This window comes from Bos indicus, chromosome 10 (genome assembly GCF_029378745.1).
Source record: "Bos indicus isolate NIAB-ARS_2022 breed Sahiwal x Tharparkar chromosome 10, NIAB-ARS_B.indTharparkar_mat_pri_1.0, whole genome shotgun sequence".
In the NCBI taxonomy this organism is placed as follows: Eukaryota; Metazoa; Chordata; class Mammalia; order Artiodactyla; family Bovidae; genus Bos; species Bos indicus.
Genome location: NC_091769.1, coordinates 70,629,649 through 70,651,574, shown reverse-complemented (window position 1 = coordinate 70,651,574; position 21,926 = coordinate 70,629,649). Strand labels below are relative to the sequence as shown.

Here is a 21,926-nt window from a genome sequence, read left to right as displayed (position 1 = left end):
TTTGTTAGTTCAGAGCTTCATGTTATGCCAAGAAAGCATTAGCCTCATACCTTGTTTATACTAGAGAAGAATGAATGGGGGAAAATTGTTCCTTTCTCCCTATTTCTAAATCACCCTTTTCTTAATAGGTTAAAGCTAACTTCTTATAAAACCCTAACAATGAAACATCATGTCTGAAAGAAAGTCTCAGGTTCTTGGCATTGAGCATTGCCAGCCCTTCACGGTTAGATTTTACTCTTAGCTAGCTGCTCTTTTCCTTTCAGCAGGAATGCTTTCTGGTTTTTATGACCAAGTGGGATGAGAGAAGCAAAACAGCAAGAGGTATTCATGTAGTCATGTTACATTAAATTTCTCTAACATACAGTTCCATTAGAGTTTCCTTTCTTACTTACAGAATACCATTGTGTATACATTAGGATTTCAGTCCTCCAAAGTAGGCCTGTTTGCAAGAAGTAGGAGATTAAAGAACTGATGTCGCTACAGAAAGAGAAATAACATGTCAATTGTGTTTATTTGTTGGGCTACATGATTTATGCTTTCTCATGTGAAGATGGAGTAGAGAAAAGAGGACACGTGACATTGTTTAGATAATCCCCAAAGAAAGTTGGAGTTCCTCCTTCAGGAAAAGGGTTGCCTTTCATTTAAAATATAAATGGTACTGACAGCTTATGGGTAAGAGAAAGATTTCTTATGTTCTAAGAAATGAATTCAAGATGTATTTAATTTAGTCTACATAGAAGGAGAATATTTAGCATTCTAAGGGAGAAAGGGGAAAGGGGGGAAAGACTAAAGAAGAATCCCATAAAAACAAGGAATTTAGCCACCCCCTCATGAAGCTTTATGTCCATATAGAAGTGAAAAGGATCAATGCAATCTGAGTTTAAAATATACATTTAAAATTCTTTGTCAAAACATTTTAATTCTTCTCCATTTCTCTTCCTTCTAATTAATTCTCTAGTCCACGTAGATGATTAAATCTAATAAAACAATGCTATGCTATGCTATGCTAAGTCACTTCAGTCGTGTCCAACTCTGTGCGACCCCATAGACAGCAGCCCACCAGGCTTCCCCGTCCCTGGGATTCTCCAGGCGAGAACACTGGAGTGGGTTGCCATTTCCTTCTCCAATGCATGAAAGTGAAAAGAGAAAGTGAAGTCGCTCAGTCGTGTCCGACTCTTAGCGACCCCATGGACTGCAGCCTACCAGGCTCCTTGGTCCATGGGATTTTCCTGGCAAGAGTACTAGAGTGGGGTGCCATTGCCTTCTCCGAATAAAACAATAATGTTGGGCAAAAACTTTGAAAAAAATCTAACATGAAAAAGAAAATGTTATATAAAATAGATAAACAATAAGGACTAACTGTAATAACTTATAATGGAAAAGAATCGTAAAAAGGATATATATATATATATATATATATATATATATATATAGCTCAGTCACTTTGGTGTACACCTGAAACATTGTAAGTCAACTATACTTCAGTTTAAAAAAGAAGAAAATATATAGGATTTTCCTGGCAGCCCAGTGGTTAAGATTCCATGCTCTTAAAGCAAGGGACATGGGTTTGATCCCTGTTTTGGGAAGATCCCACATGCTACATGACCAAAAAGTGAAAGAAAAAAAAAAGTTGATAAAGTTTCTAAATACTCTTTTATCCAGCTGCTCTTCTACTGCAAAAATAGGTGGCAAAAAATTACAATTCAAGTTCTGCTTGTATAATTTCACAAGGCCCCAAATTGGTACATATGATTATCATTAATAAAATATAAAAAAAAACTTTTATATATTAAACTATATATGACCTTATGCTAGGTGTTATATTCATTTTTCTTTAAAATCAGCATCACTGCTTCACAGGAAGTTACATTCCAAAAGAGAAAATCCAGATGTGAATGCATACCAAGAAAAAAAGAGAAGCAGCTAAACATAAAAGTAGTTTATTGACTGTCCTTCAGAAGAGAAAAGTCACAACACACATACACACACTTTCTCATCACTGATTAGTGCTACTGCAGTAAACTTGCAGTAAAAGTGAAGATATAACAATGTATATCCTAGAAATCTATTAGGGACAATTTATACCACGTTTAGCACTCAGAGGATGGGGACCACATCCTTTCATCAAGTAAGCCCTTCTGCAGACAGTTTTCCTGTCTAAACCAAATCTTCCAATGCAGTTACAGAATAAGGCTATCAGTTCATTGTGAATTGTCCCTCTTTTTATTGGGAAGCTTGAAGTCCCTGAAACCTGATATAAGTTCATCTTACAACCAACAGCTTTGTTCACAATTAATGGCAAAGGGTCTTAGGTTGATGCCAAGAGCCAGATTATTACCTCTCAAAAAATCATCCTCCCAAAGGAGAAAGATTCTTATGAAAAGGGGAGGACTTCAAAACTGCTTTAGAACTGTACCTCTGGGTGTTATTTTTCAAGCATCATAAAGCATTTGTATTCAGCTGTTTTTTGATCCAAGTAAAACACTTCTAAAGATCAGTGAGGTTTGTTTCCTGAGTTAAAGGATATCTTTAAGTGACAGGCTCAGGACAATAAAAGGCCTTTTTCAGGAGCATATAAACTGGAACAAGGACAAACAAATTTCAAGACTGTTGAGAGATTGAGAAACCTAACAGGACCCCTCACATTTAACACATTCTCAACGGACCTCAGACTTCCTGGCTGTTCCTGAACTATTTCCCATGAAGCAAGGCATCATAGATCACTGTCAAAACACACGCTAGCTGATACTTTCCACAGCACTCAGACAAGCCCTCAACAACTCAGCATAGTGGAGACGGGCTGTGGAAGAGAAGGCAGTTTTCACTTGTGGGAATGATCTCACCACTGCCAGTCGTGCATGTGCATTCATCCACTGTTCCATTCAAGAAACATCTGAGGCCTGCCTCTTCACTGGGCCCAACTAACCATCAGAACCCACTGGGCCCTTCCACCAGCTGTTGATTTGTTGGTGGGTGTTGGAGAAGGAAACGGCAACCCACTCCAGTATTCATACCTGGAAAATCCCATGGACCGAGGAGCCTGGTGGGCTACAATCCATGGGATCGCAAAGAGTCGGACATGACTGAGCGACTTCTGTGTGTCTGTGTACGGAGTGGTACCTATGTGTCTTGGTTTTTAAACTGTCCAGAGCCAGATTTGGAATCACTCGTGTTTTCAGGATATCACTGATGAGAGGAGACTTACATGCAAAGGGAGACCATCTTTCTTCTCCAGATTCTTGAGCCACCCCTTCACAGCAATAGCCTATTTTGTTCCTTCCTTCTTACTGAGGTCATTCTAGGTGAGGGCCAATGGTGGAAAGATTGATAGTACAAAGGGGAGAGAGAAGGAAGGAAAGATTTTAAAAATTGAAGGTCTGTCTACCTCTCTCTCACCATTTTACTGCTGCTCCTATTCCAGCTTCTAGTAATGAAAAGGTATTTATAACAGACTAACCCTCCTAACAGTAACAATTACAAACTCTGGACAAAAGTCTGGACAAAAACTCTGCCTTCATTTGAAGGCAATGGGGAGGAATCAAAAGCAGGCAGGGACAAGAAATATTACTACCTTGAAAAAAGGAAAACACACTTGTTGAGATCCACATTTATCCGAGGTATTTTCCAATGCCTATGGGCATGAAGGATGCACTCAAGTAAAGGGGCAGTTTTGCTGGTCTTCGGCAGTCAGGATCAGCGTTCAGGGCTCTCAGAAAGGTGGACTTATTGTACATGGGAAGTCCATAAAGAAGAGAGCCACAGATGGGGAGGGGGGCAATATATTCATAAAAACTCTCAAATCCTTAGCTGACTCCTGCACTACACAGGAACTAGTGGAAAGCAACAGCTGGAAGTTGAAAGAGCTGAGTTGAGATGTCAACAGTTGCCTGATTCTGGAAAGACAGAGTCCCTCCAATTGAGAGGAGCCCAGTAAACAATTTGAACATTCCACTGAAATCCTAGAAGGGCCATAGCTTAGGAATAAGAACCATATTCAAAGGCTAAGAACTATGCTTATTAATGCTGACCCTACAAAGATTCAAATCTATTCTTATAAACTCCTGCCTCAATTACCCAAGACTACTCAAACCTGAATGATCTCATATTCAATGCCATTTTTTTATTAGTAGAATGGGCTAATTCTACTTGCACCAGTCCTTGCAAGGTTCATTGCTAATTAATAAAACTAATGGAAAAGGCTATTGATTTAAGACCTCAGAAGAAACAATAAAAAGAATTATGATTCTTAAATTCATCATCAGTTCAGTTCAGTCGCTCAGTCGTGTCTGACTCTTTGTTACCCCATGACTCACAGCACTCCAAGCCTCCCTGTCCATCACTAACTCTTGGAGTTTACCCAAACTCATGTTCATTGAGTCGATGATGCCATCCAGCCATCTCATCCTCCATCGTCCCCTTCTCCTCCTGCCCCCAATCGCTTCCAGCATCAGGGTCTTTCCCAACAAGTCAATTCTTCGCATGAGGTGGCCAAAGTACTGGAGTTTCAGCTTCAGTATCAGTCCTTACAAAGAAAACCCAGGACTTATCTCCTCTAGGATGGATCTCCTTGCAGTCCAAGGGACTCTCAAGAATCTTCTCCAACACCACCATTCAAAAGCATCAATTCTTCGGCACTCAGCTTTCTTCACAGTCCAACTCTCACATCCATAACATGACCACTGGGAAAACCATAGCCTTGACTAGATGGACCTTTGTTGGCAAAGTAATGTCTCTGCTTTTCAATATGCTATCTAGGTTGGTCATAACTTTCCTTCCAAGGAGTAATTGTCTTTTAATTTCATGGCAGCAATCACCATCTGCAGTGATTTTGGAGCCCCCCAAAAATAGTCTGACACTGTTTCCACTGTTTCCCCATCTATTTCCCATGAAGTGATGGGACCAGATGCCATGATCTTAGTTTTCTGAATGTTGAGCTTTAAGCCAACTTTTTCACTCTCCTCTTTCACTTTCATCAAGAGGCTTTTTTAGTTCCTCTTCACTTTCTGCCATAAGGGTGGTGTCATCTGCGTATCTGAGGTTGCTGACATTTCTCCTGGCAATCTTGATTCCAGCTTGTGCTTCTTCCAGCCCAGCTTTTCTCATGATGTACTCTGCATATAAGTTAAATAAGAAAGTCTTCCTCAGCGATCAATGCAAAGAAATAGAGGAAAACAACAGAACGGGAAAGACTAGAGATCTCTTCAAGAAAATTAGAGATACCAAGGGAACATTTCATGCAAAGATGGGCTTGATAAAGGACAGAAATGGTATGGACCTAACAGAAGCAGAAGATATTAAGAAGAGGTGGCAAGAATACACAGAAGAACTATACAAAAAACATCTTCACAACCCAGATAATCATGATGGTATGATCATTCACCTAGAGCCAGACATCCTGGAATGTGAAGTCAAGTGGGCCTTAGAAAGCATCACTATGAACAAAGCTAGTGGAGGTGAGGGAATTCCAGTTGAGCTATTTCAAATTCTGAAAGATGATGCTGTGAAAGTGCTGCACTCAATATGCCAGCAAATTTGGAAAACTCAGCAGTGGCCACAGGACTGGAAAAGGTCAGTTTTCATTCCAATCCCAAAGAAAGGCAATGCCAAAGAATGCCTGAACTACCACACAATTGCACTCATCTCACACGCTAGTAAAGTAATGCTCAGAATTCTCTAAGCCAGGCTTCAGCAATATGTGAACCATGAACTTCCAGATGTTCAAGCTGGTTTTAGAAAAGGCAGAGGAACCAGAAATCAAATTGCCAACATCTGCTGGATCATGGAAAAAGCAAGAGAGTTCCAGAAAAACATCTATTTCTGCTTTATTGACTATGCCAAAGCCTTTGACTATTGTGTGGATCACAATAAACTGTGGAAAATTCTGAAAGAGATGGGAATACCAGAACACCTGACCTGTCTCTTGAGAAACCTGTATGCAGGTCAGGAAGCAACAGTTAGAACTGGACATGGAACAACAGACTGGTTCCAAATAGGAAAAGAGTATGTCAAGGCTGTATATTGTCACCCTGCTTATTTAACTTATATGCAGAGTATATCATGAGAAATGCTGGGCTGGAAGAAGCACAAGCTGGAATCAAGATTGCTGGGAAAAATATCAATAACCTCAGATATGCAGACCACACTACCCTTATGGCAGAAAGTGAAGAGGAACTAAAAAGCCTCTTGATGAAAGTGAAGGAGAAGAGTGAAAAAATTGGCTTAAAGCTCAAAATTCAGGAAATGAAGATCATAGCATCTGGTCCCATCACTTCATGGGAAATAAATGGGGAAACAGTGGAAACAGTGTCAAACTTTATTTTTGGGGGCTCCAAAATCACTGCAGATGGTGATTGCTGCCATGAAATTAAAAGATGCTTACTCCTTGGAAGGAAAGTTATGACCAACCTAGATAGCATTTTGAAAAGCAGAGACATTACTTTGCCAACAAAGGTCCATCTAGTCAAGGCTATGGTTTTTCCCATGGTCATGTATGGATGTGAGAGTTGGACCATGAAGAAAGCTGAGTGCTGAAGAATTGATGCTTTTGAACTGTGGTGTTGGAGAAGACTCTTGAGAGTCCCTTGGACTGCAAGGAGATCCAACCAGTCAATCCTAGCAGAGATCACTCCTGGGTGTTCATTGGAAGGACTGATGCTAAAGCTGAAACTCCAGTACTTTGGCCACATCATGTGTAGAGTTGACTCATTGGAAAAGACTCTGATGCCAGGAGGAATTGGGGGCAGGAGGAGAAGGGGACGACAGAGGATGAGATGGCTGGATGGCATCACCGACTCAATGGACGTGAGTTTGAGTGAACTCCAGGAGTTGGTGATGGACATGGAGGCCTGGCGTGCTGCAATTCATGGGGTCGCAAAGAGTGGGACACAACTGAGTGAGTGAACTGAACTGAAAAGCTATTCAATTTTGAAAAATACCTGTCAGTTAAGATAGACATTCATAGACCATACATGTTCCCAGAAACCAATGAATGCCCTTTCTAACTTACATTCTAAACAAAAAGCTTTTATTGCCACAACCATGAGTTCCACCAAATTGACAAGCCTCCCCAACCAAATTTGGAAGGATACTGGCTCAATTTTAGACTCACTATTGATTGATTCATAACAATCAACCCAAACTTCAGAAAAACAATAGTGTCAATTACAGGGATACTCTCTCCATGAAGATGGGTTCTGAGAATCTCCTGACAGCTGCTCAGGAGTACCACAGTCCATCCAGTGAATGCTAATTAAATTTCCCGTAATTTTTTGCATCAGGAACAAATCAAGTTGCACAGTAGATACATAATGGAAACTTTTTCAAAATTTGACTAGGAGGTGGTAAAATTATGTCTTACCTGTGCTAACATAACCCAGGTAAACATGAGAGGGGTGAGCCAAAATACAGAAATCCCTTCTCAAGGCCATTTGCATATGTGTGTGTGTGTGTGTGTATGTGTTAGTCACTCAGCTGTGTCTGACTCTTTGCGACCCATGGACTGTAGCCTGCCAGGCTCCTCTGTCCATGGAATTCTCCAGGCAAGAATGCTATTTCTTACTCCAGAGGATCTTCCCGACCCAGGGATCAAACCTGGGTCTCCTGCATTGCAGGCAGATTCTTTACTGAGTCACCAGGAAATACAACTACCCAGATCTCTAGGCTATTAAATATATAGTATCAGTAGCCTGTAAGTTTTCAGGATGGAAAAAACCCATTCCTTGATGAGAAGCTGCAGATGTTACAGTTGCTAGACTTTGTATTCTGAGCACAGGGAATTCCTACTCTCCTACCCAGTGATCTTGGAACTCTGTTACTGAACATTGCCAAATCCACATGCCCAATGCACAGTAAGGCCACACAATACTAAGACATTAGAGTCTGGAACAGAGAAAGGTTTGTTAGAAAGTCATGCAAGGAGATGGGAGGCTCATTCCCTATGGACCCCAAAGTTACTGAAAGCTTTCATCAAACCCCTTTTAAAAGCAAAAGGTAAGGGAGGGATGTGGTTAGTTGTTGCAAACATCCTGGTGTCAGATCCTTTGTTTTTGAAGTTGGGTCATGGTCAGGTAACGATGTTCCTGTAAATCTCTACCAAAGGAATGTTATTCTCTGTCATGGCAAGAAAGGGCAAGGTCCCAAGGTACAACTTTCACCCTCCAAGGTCCCAGTCCTCGCTAAGAGGAGGCAAAGCTCAGTTGGCAGCTCCTTTAGGGCCAGGTCTCCAGATTCTGTCCACCTGTCATCTCTGAGGGAGCCAGGCGCCCAGGACCCAACTGGCACTCAGGCTCCTCAGGCTGCCCATGTGGTGGAGATTGGTCCACAGGCTGCCATCCCAAACTGCCACTGCTATCAGGTCTCAGAGACCAGGATGGGGGAGAGGCTCACTGGTGCCTCAAGGCCTGGGCCAAGTCTAGCGGGTGGCTTCTAAAGCCCTGCAGGACACAGCCCCCAGTCTGCTCTCTGAGGCTCCCAGCTCACCTACTGTCCCAGTGCGGGGTGAACTGGAGGGCCTTCAGGAAAAGGCTGGGATCCACTCTTACCTCACTCTCCACCTCCCGACTACAATTCCACCATTGTCTGACCATCTAACTCTTGCTGTTTGATAGTTAGTTGCTTCTGGGCGGTCCAACTGCTGTGCTGTCCAATGGCTGAGCAGGACCACTAAGGGTTAAATTGGTTGCCAGTGGGTGGGCCCACCGAGGCACCGACCAATGGTTGAGCAGAACCCATTGCCTGGTAACAGAACTCTGCAGGATTCCTCTCCTTACATAAAAACTGTACTCTCTATGCAGGAAAGGTAGAAAGAATAAATGAGACACTGGAACTAAACTGTCCTAATCAGGGGTTAGCAAACCAAAGCCCATGGGACAAATCTGGCCTACAGACTGCTTTCAGATGGTCCACAAGCTTAAAAAAAGTTTCCTACATATTTAAAACATCTGCTTTAAACAAAAAAAAAAAAAAAAGGAGAAAGAAGAGAATATGAAATATATGACAGAGATCATATTTGGCCTATATAAAGTTTTACTATCTGGCCCTTTACTGAAAAAACTTGCTGACTCTAGTTTTAAATAAGTGGCAATTCTTAATCTGCTTTAGTATCATGTATCATCACTACTGTTAATGGCCACATGATCCCTTCCTCAGAGCTCATCCAGATTTTTCCCTTAGGACATCATTACAGGATGTCCCATGCGATTGGTAATAATGCCTCTAATCACTCTATTTCGTTGCATGCAGATCTAGCTGAGAACTGTGAGAAGTCAATCTAGTATACTGTCTTATCCTCAACATGCACAAGCCACCTTTCTAAAGGAGACATCATCCCTACCTTTTATGCCTCCTAGCTCAGTGACCAGGTTCACTGGAAAAGATATCAGTGTGTATTAAATTGCAAAAATGGCCACAAATTCTTCCGATCCCATTTGCCTGCTCCTCAGCATATGCCTGTACTTCTTTCCATGAGGAGATGGGAGTCTACTCCTCTATTCTTTGAGTCTGGCCTTGGACATGACTTGCTTTGGCCAACAAAAGCATTGTTAACAACATGACACAAGCAGAGGCTTGAAATCTGCTTGCACATTGGAGCTTACCCTCTCTTGTTACTCTTAGGAACTCTCAACCAATCTCATGTGAATGAGCTTGGGCTAGCCTGCTAGATGTTCTCTTCCCTGGTAGCTCAGCTGGTAAATAACCCACCTGCAATGCAGGAGACCCCGGTCTGATTCCTGGGTCGCGAAGATACACTAGATGATGGGCCCCGTGACCTCCACTGTCCTGCAACTGCCAGACATGTGAATGAGACCATCAACTATCAATGGACTATAAATGCATGTGTTGTAAGGCCAGACAACACCATGAGGAAAAGAACAAAGCAAAGCTATCCCAGCCAATCCCAGCCAAACAGCTCATCCACAGAATCATGAATAAATAAATGGTTGTGTTAAGCCACCTGGTTTGGGAAGCATTTTGTTTTGTAGAAAATGTTAAGTGATACAGATGCAAAAGTGTTTGAAATTATGAAAAGGAGCCATTTCAGGTCCTCTTGACAGCAGCTAAAACAGTCCACCCAGGGTGCAATATGTCATAATGAAAATAAACTTCAAACTCAGACCAATGCACATTCACTCCCATGACTGACTGCAAGTTGATGCTAACCAAAGAAGCCTCCAGAAGCAGATGGCCTTGAGGCACAAACAGGTTACTGGAGACCTTCTGATCAAGCAGACAACTTGAGAAGTGTAAACTCCACTCAAAACAATGAAACAAAACTAGAATTTTGTTATAGCAAATCAAACCGACTGCCCTCCTCATAAGACGGTTAATGTGTCACTATGGACTATTGCTTTCCTTCTCTGTTTTCTATGACTCTACTTTTGTTCATTTCCCCTTCCCTTTTCTGAAGCAAAATATTACTCACCTTGTTTTTTCCTTCTTAGTGCTATTTTTATAATTGAACTATAGTTGATTTACAGTGTCAATTTCTGCTATACAGCAAAGTGATTTGATTATACATGTATATATACACATTCTTTTTCATATGCTTTTCCATTGTGGCTTATCATAGGATATTGAATACAGTTCCCTGTCCTCACTGTATTGTAAAGAATGAGTCAGACCATGGCCTCTTCTACCAACCTAACGTTTTGCTGGATCTGTTACCATTTACAACTCCAGGGGTCACTAGAACCATGGGAATACCTCTCCTTAACCCTAGCAAACAGCCTGTCGAGAACAGGGTCTGAACATCTCTATACTTCAGAACATACAGACAATTATCTCCCAACCCAGACATTCAGGCTGGTTATTATAATTATACAGAATTATAAACAGCCAATGTTTTATCCAGAGAGAAAAATCACCCCCAATCACCTTTTAAAATACTCCTATCTATGGTACTTTTGTAACCATGCAAGTATTAAGAAATACAATCAAGGGAAATAAAAATACTTACAAGGCTTACCAAGAAATCCCATTAAACTATCCCAATGGTAGAAATACTTCCTCACTTGATACTTATTTCTAAGGTAACACCTTGTGAAAAATAGAAAAGAAAAATATATCTTTGTTCAGGAAAAGTAGGCTATAAAGAGTTGATTGATATAGTTATCATTGTATGTCATGATGATTCAGTGAAAAAGACATACACTTTCAACTCTTTACACATAAATCATATCAGTTGTGCAGCACCAGGCCTGTTCTTTATCTGTGACCTCTATGCATACCAAGAGCTATTTCTGGGATTTCTTACCAGCTCCTTTCAAGATTTTAAATCCTGTTCAGTCTCACCATCTGGGTCTCTTCAGAGGTCTCATAGAAGTGACCTCCCAGGAGAAGTTGGAGGAGTCTATTGATTTGCTTGAGGGTTTTTACCTAGGTTAGGGCTCTCTGAATTTAAGAGACGGATCAGTAATATATCCCTTACTAGGCCTGAAATTGTTCAATAAGACCACTCACACTAAAAAAATAAAAATAAAAACAAACAAAAAAAAAAACAGAAAAAGAAATTTGCTTGCTTTCTTAGTAATTAATGAACCATCAACATAGCTTTACAATATTTATTGGTCTCACCAGGGGACATCTGCACTCTAGCTAATATTTCCTATTGTTTCTAGGTAAACACTTCAGTACAAGAAGAAATAATATCTTTAGAAAGTACAGACAAGGGCTGATTACTCTCAAAGGCTTGACAGTCTTAAGACCTGGAATCTGTTTTCCTGACATGGGCTAGGTCAAGTAAAAAAACTGACTTCCTGAAATTTTCTGAACTATAACAATGAGCTTTCTAATTATAAAATTCCTTTTTCTCCAGTGCATTCTTAAGAGAGTTTTAAAAACTACTGAACAACTGATGGTAGGTGAACAAATGGTGATTCTACACAAGGAAGAGACAGAACTCTTTGATCAACCTTTATTTTCCAGGAGAGGCAGATGACCAAAGGGAGAGAATAATGAGTCCTGAGATGGTGGCCTAGCCTGGGCCATAAGTAACCACACCACACTGTATGCCCAAAAGCCTTATAGTTAATTTCTGTTAAACAGATACATAGATGATGTACAGTAGAAAAGAATTTTTTAGTGAGTTTCTTCTTAGCAACACCACAGAAATACCAAGAATTTTATTCTTTATTACTGATCAAGTTACTCATCTATATGGAAATGATACCCTCAGGCCATTTTTAAAAGCTGTCTCAAACAATGTTTCAACTACAGAATTACTCTTGGATTAAGGGCAGTAACCCACCACCAACTAAGAAGTGCCATTTTATTTATTTTTCAGAAAAATTTTGTTTTTAATAGAAAAATTATAAAACTGATTTAAATATATGTTTAATATTTTAAAATAAAAATTAAGAGACCAGAAATATGCAAGTGATCAGAAATATACTGATGTAATCATCTTTTGAAAATAAAAACATTTATTCAACATTCTATTAAAATGCACAAAAAGCAAACGTATTTTAGGATTTAAATCAAAGAAACATTTTAAATACCTGTTACCCTGGCATGTAAGCCCAACAACAGTCTTGATCTTGATAAAGTCTACTTATTAACAACATGTCTTATAAGTGGTTCATTCCAGAAGTTGGAAATTATAAAATCAAATATAAGATAAAAAATTTATCATATATGAAACGAGTCGCTAGTCCAGGTTCGATGCAGGACACTGGATGTTTGGGGCTGGTGCACTGGGACGACCCAGAGGGATGGTACAGGGAGGGAGGAGGGAGGAGGGTTCAGGATGGGGAACACGTGTATACCTGTGGCGGATTCATGTTGATATATGGCAAAACCAATACAATACTGTAAAGTTAAAAAAAAAAAATTAAAGCCCATAGCATCAAAGTAATTTACTTTTACATACATAATTTTATTCTAAAAAATTGAAGGTGGTTGGCAGAAGAATATATAGAAGCAAACTCGGCCAGAGATAATCCTATAAACAAACAAAATACTGATGAAAAGATACCAAACTTTTTAAAGGAAAGCTCAAGGGAATTCCCTGGCAGTCCAGTGATTAGGACTCCACACTTCCACCACAAGGGGCACAATTTCCACTCTTGGTAGGGGAGCTGAGATCCTGCAAGCCACGTGATACAGAAACATACAAAGACACACCAAAAAAAAAAAAAAAGTAAAGCTCAAGTACATATGGAGTGGAATAAATCAAAGATTATACTTCTATTCTGAAACCAAAAAAGGCTAGATTTCTATGGTTAGGATGAAAAAGCTACCAACACTTTTAAATAAAAAATGCTTTTGTTAAAAAGCAGTTCTAAGAGAGGAGTTTATAGTGACATATGCTTACCTTAGGAAACAAAGAATCTCAAACAACCTAACCTTACACCAAAGGAACTAGAGAAAAAACAACAAACAAAACACAAAATTAGTAGAAAGAAAGAAGTCATAAAGATGAGAACAGAAATAAACGATATATAGACTAGAAAACCAATAGACGATCAATGAAACAAAAAGTTGGTTCTTTGAAAAGATAAAATTGATAAATCTTTGGATAGACCCATCAGGAAAAAGAAAGGAAGGGGTCCAAATCAATAAAATTAGAAAGGAAAAAGAAATTATAACCAACATCACAGAAATACAAAGGACCATAAGAGATTACTATAAGCAACTATACCCCAATAAAATGGACAACCTAGAAGAAAGGGACAAATTCTTAGAAAGGTACAATCTCCTAAAATTGAACCAGGAAGAAATAGAAAATATGAACAGGCCAATTACCAGTACTGAAATTGAGTCAGTAATCCCAACAAACAGAAGTCCAGGACCAAAAGCCTGCTCCATTTTTTCCTGTTACAACTGTATTTAGAACCCACAGTAAATACACTCATCCTTGATTCCAATCACTCAGCCTCTCTATCGCCTAGCCACTCCATTTCCCTTCTTGGAGATCAAGTTAGCTGTTTCTTGTCTAGCCTTCCAAAGATATTTAATGCATACATAAGCATTATGTAGGTGTGTGTGTATGTACATCCATATATTTGGGTTGATCCCCATCTCATTTTAAACAATGGTAGCATAACTCACATATTATTTTTCACGTGGCTTTTCGCACTTTATGTGGTATATATAATATACACAATGCAATATTACTCTGCCATAAAAAAGAAGGAAACATTGCCATTTGTAGCAATGTGGACAGACCTAGGGAATATTATACATAATGAAATATGTCCGACAGAGAAAAGCATACATGTGGAATTTTAAAAATAATAAAAATAAACATATATACAAAACAGAAACAAACTCGCAGACATAGAAAACAAACTTGAGGTAACCAAAGGGGAACGGGAAAGGAGGAGGGACAAATTAACAGGTATTATTATATAGTATATAAAATAAATAAGCAACAAGGACTCACTGCATAGCAGTGGGAATTATACCCAATATATTGTAATAACCTACAATGGAATATAATCCGCACACATACTGGATCATTATGCTGTACACCTGAAAATAACATAATATTATGAGTCAACTATACCTTCATTTTTCTATTCAACTATCATATTCATTTTTTTTAAAACTGAAAAAACCCCAACAGATCTCAAAGATAATTCCATATCAACACACAAACATTTTAAAATTCTTTTTTGTGACACCTAGTATTCTGTTGTACTAACACTTTTTCAATTAATTCCTTATTGAGAGGCATTAGATTGGTACCAATTATTTGCTCTTATACAAAATTTGGGACGAATAACACCGAGCAACTTAATTTCACAACTAAGTACAGATCATTATATCTGTAAATTTTTGGATATCAAAAGTTCTGCCCTTTCCACTACTCCATAGCTGCCTTAGGATTCTAAGAAATAACACAAGACTCACAATGATATCCATTTAAATTCTTTTATTTAAAAATGTTACCCAAATAGCCAAATTACGCTTTCCACTTCAATACAAAATTTAAAATTGTTTTTCTGAATATGTTGAAGGACCAAAAGAGCCTGAGAGATGGCTTTACGCCCAAGGAAAATGACCTCAAAACCAGCAGACAAGTATTGTACTGGCTCTCACTTCGCACTCAGAAGGTATCTGCTCCTGAGGAGTCCGCGTCCCCCTGGACAGTGCCCACGCTCAGAGACTGTGAGCAGTCTTCCAGGTTCACTGAGGGTAGTGTCACAGACATCTTGGCAGGTGATGTTTGAGAAGTGAAGAGTGGAACCGCTTTACCACCTGTAAAATGAGAAACTCATTCAGCTAAAGAAGTGTACCTGAGTACTTAATACTGGGGATCAAAAAGAGAATTGCATTTGGGATAAATTCTTTTCTCAAGGTGCTCAGATCTTGTCAGAGAGATAAAAATCACCCTTCTTTCCATACCCACTCCCAGACAATTAGAGACAATATTTTACAAGTATATGTTATGATCTGAATGTTTCAGATCAAATCAGATCAGTCGCTCAGTTGTGTCCAACTCTTTGCGACCCCATGAATTGCAGCACGCCAGGCCTCCCTGTCCATCACCAACTCTCGGAGTTCACTGAGACTCGAGTCCATCGAGTCAGTGATGCCATCCAGCCATCTCATCCTCTGTCGTCCCCTTCTCCTCCTGCCCCCAATCCCTCCCAGCATCAGAGTCTTTTCCAGTGAGTCAACTCTTCGCATGAGGTGGCCAAAGTACTGGAGTTTCTGAATGTTTATGTCTCCCCAAATTTATATGTTAAAATCCTAATGCCTAGTGTGGTGGTATTAAAAAGTGTGACCTTTGGGAGGTGCTTAGGTCAAGAGAGTGGAGCCCTCATATACAAGATTAGTGCCTTTATGAAAGAGGCCCCAGAGAGCTTGCCAGCCCCTTCCACCGTGTGAGGACACAGAACGAGGAAGAGGTGCCTCGATCTTGGGACGACCAGCCTCCAGAACTGTGAGAAATACATTTCTGCTGTCTAAAAGCCACTCAGTCTACAGTATTTTGTTATAATAGCCTGAATGGACTAAGACAGAATACAAGTGCCCAAAGTCATGTTACAGATGATAAACGGTAGGTAAGACCAAGCAGGGGAGGCAGTTTGAAATGAAGAATTCATTAATATGTTTAAAAAGAAAAAAAAAAAAAAAAAGAGTTGACTACATATGTGTATCTATCTGCCGATAGCCTAATTCATTCCTCTAAGTTTAAAAAGCACATTACCTAAGAATATAAAGAATGCCAACTTGGTACTGTTTAAGATCACAAAAACCCTCATTTCAAATTTCATGGATTTACCATATAATCATAATAATAAGCATCTTAAAGGCAAATCATCTTAAATAATCTTACGGATATCTCTGAGTCAACAGTCATTGTAATTGACTTTATAACAGTCTTTAAAATAGTTTCCATAGTAATAAAGTGAAAATTTCCATCAGACTTTTATAGGGACCACAGTAGAAGAAGTCAGTTTTGGAGATTTCAATGATGACTCAATCATAGCTGTCCAAGATGATCAAAATATTTGTAAAAGACAGATTCCTTTCATATTCTGATGTCTAAAAATGATTACTTTAATATTATCATTCCTGTTTGTTACTTACATCAATTTCTTTTTTTTTTTTTTCATAAAAGAGGAAAGGGAAATAAGATTTGGTATCATTATATCAATATCACAAACTAATGCACCAGCATAATCCTCTAAGAAGAAAGCAATTCTTATGTCATTTTAAATAAGTATTTTAAATAGGAAAAGAATTCTTGATATCTGGCTCTGTCAGGATATGATAAAAATTAAAATTAAGAAACAATAAGGACTTAAAAAAAATCTTCATAGTACATAAGCATTTAAATATTCTGACATTTTACAAAACCATGATGTAGAATACTCAAGTAACCAAGAGTAGTAATCCAAGACCAGAGTTTACTTTGTCAATAAAGTAAAAACCAACACAGGGTACAACTAAGGCTTGAGAACAAAATTACTGGTCAACCTGTAAATTTAAATGCTATCTTTCCTCAATTAAGAAAAAATTTCATTCCTTCCATTACTCACATATCTGTCAAATACTACACTGTTACCAGACATTCTTCTTTTCTCTGTTATCCAATTTCACAAAACTGCTTTACATGTACCTTTATTTTCTACTCTGAGCATTAGATTACCGATTAGATTGTTCAATGATGTAACAACAGCTGTTATTTGTTTTTGGTGGGGGGACCTTGAAGAAGTTTCCAAGTCTCAAGATCAGATCAGATCAGATCAGTCGCTCAGTCGTGTCCGACTCTTTGCGACCCCATGAATCGCAGCACGCCAGGCCTCTCTGTCCATCACCAACTCCTGGAGTTCACTCAGACTCATGTCCATCGAGTCAGTGATGCCATCCAGCCATCTCATCCTCTGTCGTCCCCTTCTCCTCTTGCCCCCAATCCCTCCCAGCATCAGAGTCTTTTCCAATGAGTCAACTCTTTGCATGAGGTGGCCAAAGTACTGGAGTTTCAGCTTTAGCATCATTCCTTCCAAAGAAATTCCAGGGCTGATCTCCTTCAGAATGGACTGGTTGGATCTCCTTGCAGTCCAAGGGACTCTCAAAGAGTCTTCTCCAACACCACAGTTCAAAAGCATCAATTCTTCGGCGCTCAGCCTTCTTCACAGTCCAACTCTCACATCCATATATGACCACAGGAAAAACCATAGCCTTGACTAGACGAACCTTTGTTGGCAAAGTAATGTCTGCTTTTCAATATGCTATCTAGGTAGGTCATAACTTTCCTTCCAAGGAGTAAGCGTCTTTTAATTTCACGGCTGCAGTCACCATCTGCAGTGATTTTGGAGCCAAGAAAAATAAAGTCTGACACTGTTTCCACTGTTTCCCCATCTATTTCCCATGAAGTGATGGGACCGGATGCCATGATCTTCGTTTTCTGAATGTTGAGCTTGAAGCCAACTTTTCCACTCTCCACTTTCACTCTCCACTTTCACCAAGTCTCAAGGAACATATTCAATTATTATAAAGTTATGTTAATTCTTGTAATTACTATCTTATATTTATACAGCAATTAAAATTTTGCAAAAATCTTTTCCACATCATCTTATCTCATCCTGATAGTAATTCTGGAAGAAAGACAAGGTAAAGGTAACTGAGGCAGAGAGATATCAGAGTGGGCCTTTCCAGATGCATATGCACACTAACTAAATATCTATAAAAGTCTATTGCATGCGTGGAGCCAAGATGGTGTTAAGAAGATACACAGGTGAGAAAGAAACAGTCCTCATCTTCAAGAAGCTTAAAACCTAGTAGTGGAAGTAAACGTATAGAGGAATACTTGGTTTAAGTTAAGTGAAAGCAACAGTTGAGCTAGGACTTAAAAGATGTGGAAGGCAATGAAGGAAATAAAATAAATGATAACAGAAATAAGAGGATAAAGAAAAGTGAATAAAGAGAAAACAGAGGAACACAAAAGGGAAATGTTAGATAAGGAGATCCAAAACTGAAGAGTCACACAAGGTAAGAGATGGTTTTCAAGAAAGAGTCTAGTATAATTCAACTAATTCATACTCATCGCTTTCTGCCTGATACCAAATACATTAATTACCCACATAAAAATCATTATTTTTAAGGTGGTTGAGAGAAATTCCATTTTAGAAGTGGTATGTAATGGTAGGGGCACCTAAAGAGAGGAGCAGTGATAAAGTTTCAAGCACAAATCCCTTTATGATTGGTCAAGGCTGGGACCCAAATGAAGTCTACTGTTCAGTCACCTGGGAATGGTCCCATCCAGACTGTCAGTAAGGCTTTCATGTGGAAAGGAGTAAAAAGGGAAGGGGAGGAGTAAGAATGTGGATTCTGTGACACGGCAGAGCTGGGCACATCCACTCGTTCACTCAACAACTATCAACTGAGCACCTACTATGTTCCAGAACAGGCACTGTTCTAGACTCTGGAGATTTTGAAGAGAAGAAAAGCTCTAATCTCACTGATATCATATTTCAGATAGGTGTAAAGAGCAAATGACAAACAAATAAGGAAACAAACATACTATGTCAGGCTGTGATGAGTGCTATAGTGGTAAAGAACCCACTCGCCAATGCAGGAGACATAAGAGACCCAGGTGCAATCCCTGGGTGGGAAAGATCCCCTGGAGGAGGAAATGAAAACCCACTCCATTCTTGCCTGGGAAATCCCATGGACGGAAGAGCCGGAGGGCTACAGGCCATGGAACTGCAGAGTTGGACATGACTGAAGCAACTTAGTACAAGAGGAAGAATAAGTATTGAGGGACTTTGAGAAAGTTACACATAATTTTCAAAACCCTTGTTTCTTCACCTACATAATATAGGTTAGAGTACCTACCTCCAAGGGTTTGCTGGGGCTAAGTCGCATCAGTCGTGTCTGACTTTGTGTGACCGCATAGACGGCAGCCCACCAGGCTTCCCCGTCCCTGGGATTCTCCAGGCAAGAACACTGGAGTGGGCTGCCATTTCCTTCTCCAATACCTCCAAGGGTTTAGTGAGGATTAAATGGGATAATGTATATAAAGTGTTTTGAATAGTGCTGGCACACAAAAAGCACTTAACACAGATTAGCACTTGCTTTTAAGAAACTGGAAAGAAACTATCCTAAGGCTTGGCTGCAAAAGGTAGGTCAACTTATGAGAGAGGGGTAAGAATGTGTCACTGAAATACACTAAGGAAAAAACCCCACCCACAGTTCCAGAGGGCCTCCAAATAATTATGCTAATTTTAACTCTAGTAATTGTGTTTTTAATCAAATAAAATGTATCATCTTATCTAAAGGGTTTGTTAATGTACATTTTGGAAAGATTTTTTGAAGTGCTCATTTATACAAGCAAAATCTGAGTTTTAGAACTTTAAAAGTGAACTTTTTAGGCTGGAAACATTTTTTAAAAAGCATCACTGTTAACAGGCAAAAAGTATAACATTCATATCCAGTTATGGTCCTCAAAGAGTTTAATTTTTTTAAGAAAAGACATAATATCTTAATAAATCATCATTAAAGCAAACATAAAATTTCTACCTCTATTAATGTAGTTTGATGGTTTCAAAGCTTGACTTTTTAAATTTCCACAGTCATATCATTACTCTATGATGTAATTGTTTCAACAGCTGTTTTCAGATTTGTTTTAAAAAAAGACAAACTATTCCCTGATTCCGTGGGTAGGCAGTACGTCATTTAACCCAGCATGCATTTAAGCCGGAGATGTCATTGAGCAGGACCATGTATTTGAAGCGTCCTAAGACAGGCTTTAATATACTTTCTAGACATTTGAAATTCATTTTTTTGCTTTAAAAGTATTTAAAATTCATAAAGAAACTCTGTTTTCTGTTACCTTCTTATAAGACTAACGAACAGAAAATCTAAAACTGAATTACTCTAATAAAGCAATAATGCAAGATTTTTAATGTCCATTTAAGAATCTGCCTATATATTGTACATGTATTGTTTTTTAAAAATACATATATATATATAACTTTCTAAAAGTTTTTTAAGTTTAGATAATCCATTTCATCAGTAAGTTTTAGATTCTGACTCTAATCTTCAAACAGCCGGTAACCCATTATTATGTCTCTGTTATTTGCAAACTGAGAGGAATCCAAACAAAGCATTCTCTCCTAAAACAACATGAGACAAGTAGAGAAAAGAAGAAAAAAATTCCTCAGGAACTTCACAGAAGAATGCAGCACCGGATACTCCTTACTTGGATTCAGTAACTGCATGTGGCATAAGCCACATAAATAAAGTTATGGGATTCTTCTATGAGTAGATGAATAGATAGTACATTGACTTTAAATTGTTTGGATTTGGGTATTTCTTTGTGCATATAAGGATGGGTTTCTTATAAACTCATTTAAAAATAAAATGAAAAAGGTAACAAAAACTGTAATAATCTTTAACCTAAGTACATGAAAGATCTTAACCTAAAGTCCAAGGATGGGTGATCATGGATCTATGAATACCCTGAAATCATATGCAAATTACTTTCATAGGAAATCCTTTCATATTTATATGTATTCACATAAATACAGTCTGGAAGGGAGTCAGGCAGTCATAGCTATCAGTGTTTTTCAGGGGTCTGCAGACCCTAAACACTTAGGAACATGTGCAGATGAAGCACATTCTCTGGGTTGTTTTTCCAGCCACGGTGGTGAAATACATGGGCTCCTCTCCTGTACACTGTTGATGCCTTAGTCTCAGGATGGCAACTCCACTGCAGCACTTAGGAAATTGCATTGCAGTTATTTACATGTCTATAACTTCCTCTGGACAATAGATTCTTTAAAAGCATGGACTGTGATTCATATTCTTATTATTTGTTTGTAGGTCTACTGCTCCTATTAAATGTACCCTATGAGCAAACCAACTTTGTCTTGTTTACCTCTGTATTCTGCAAAGTTGCAGCATAATGCTAGTACATGCTGGGCCTTAAAATGATTGCTGGACCAAGCTGATTTGTTTCTGCCTAGACAGTCTGTGGTTCCTCATGGCTAACAGCTTGCTTAGATTCATGCTGACCAGATCTTGTCTTTAAGATTAGCCCTGAGTTCCAGTAACACAGTTGCTTCCCAGCTGTCTATGAAAATGTTAACAGTATTTCAGCTGTGCTTTATTGAGTTCTTGAAGCATTTTTCCTGTCCACTCTGGGCTCATCTACTCTTGCTTAAATTCCTTGCTTAAGCAGCTGCTAAACTATCCTGCTGTATTCAATTCTCCTCACATACTTAACCCAGCCCTGCAGATTTTGCAATCATAGCTTGAGTGCTTGAGAACAAATACTACAAGTTTTGATGAAGATGATGTCTGGTCATTTGATGTTAAGTACATAGTATGAAAATTTAGATTTGCCTCTGCTTCACACAATTAGTCACTATTAAACATTTCTTTCCTTACTTTCAAGTTTAAAAGTGATTTAAATGTTTTATAGTCTCATCCCAAAATGTGTTTTAGACATATAAATCCTATTACATTTTTTA

The 21,926-nt window shown here is 38.9% G+C and overlaps 1 protein-coding gene across 16 annotated transcripts in view; it reads right to left on the bottom strand.

Moving 5' to 3' along the window:
• Nucleotides 1-21,926, bottom strand: part of KIAA0586 (KIAA0586 ortholog) — a 166,106-nt gene that overhangs the window by 17,203 nt on the left and 126,977 nt on the right. For 13 of the 16 annotated variants that reach the window (XR_002181628.2, XM_070797669.1, XM_070797657.1 and 10 more), the window contains one exon: nucleotides 14,858-15,198. The exons of the other annotated variants lie outside the window; for them this stretch is intronic. Coding sequence is in view for 12 of the 13 variants with exons in the window: in XM_070797669.1 (XP_070653770.1) it covers nucleotides 15,047-15,198 (152 nt within the window). In the remaining variant the exon portion in view is untranslated. Of the gene's footprint in view, nucleotides 1-14,857; nucleotides 15,199-21,926 lie in introns of those variants that run through there. 16 annotated transcript variants of the gene reach the window in all.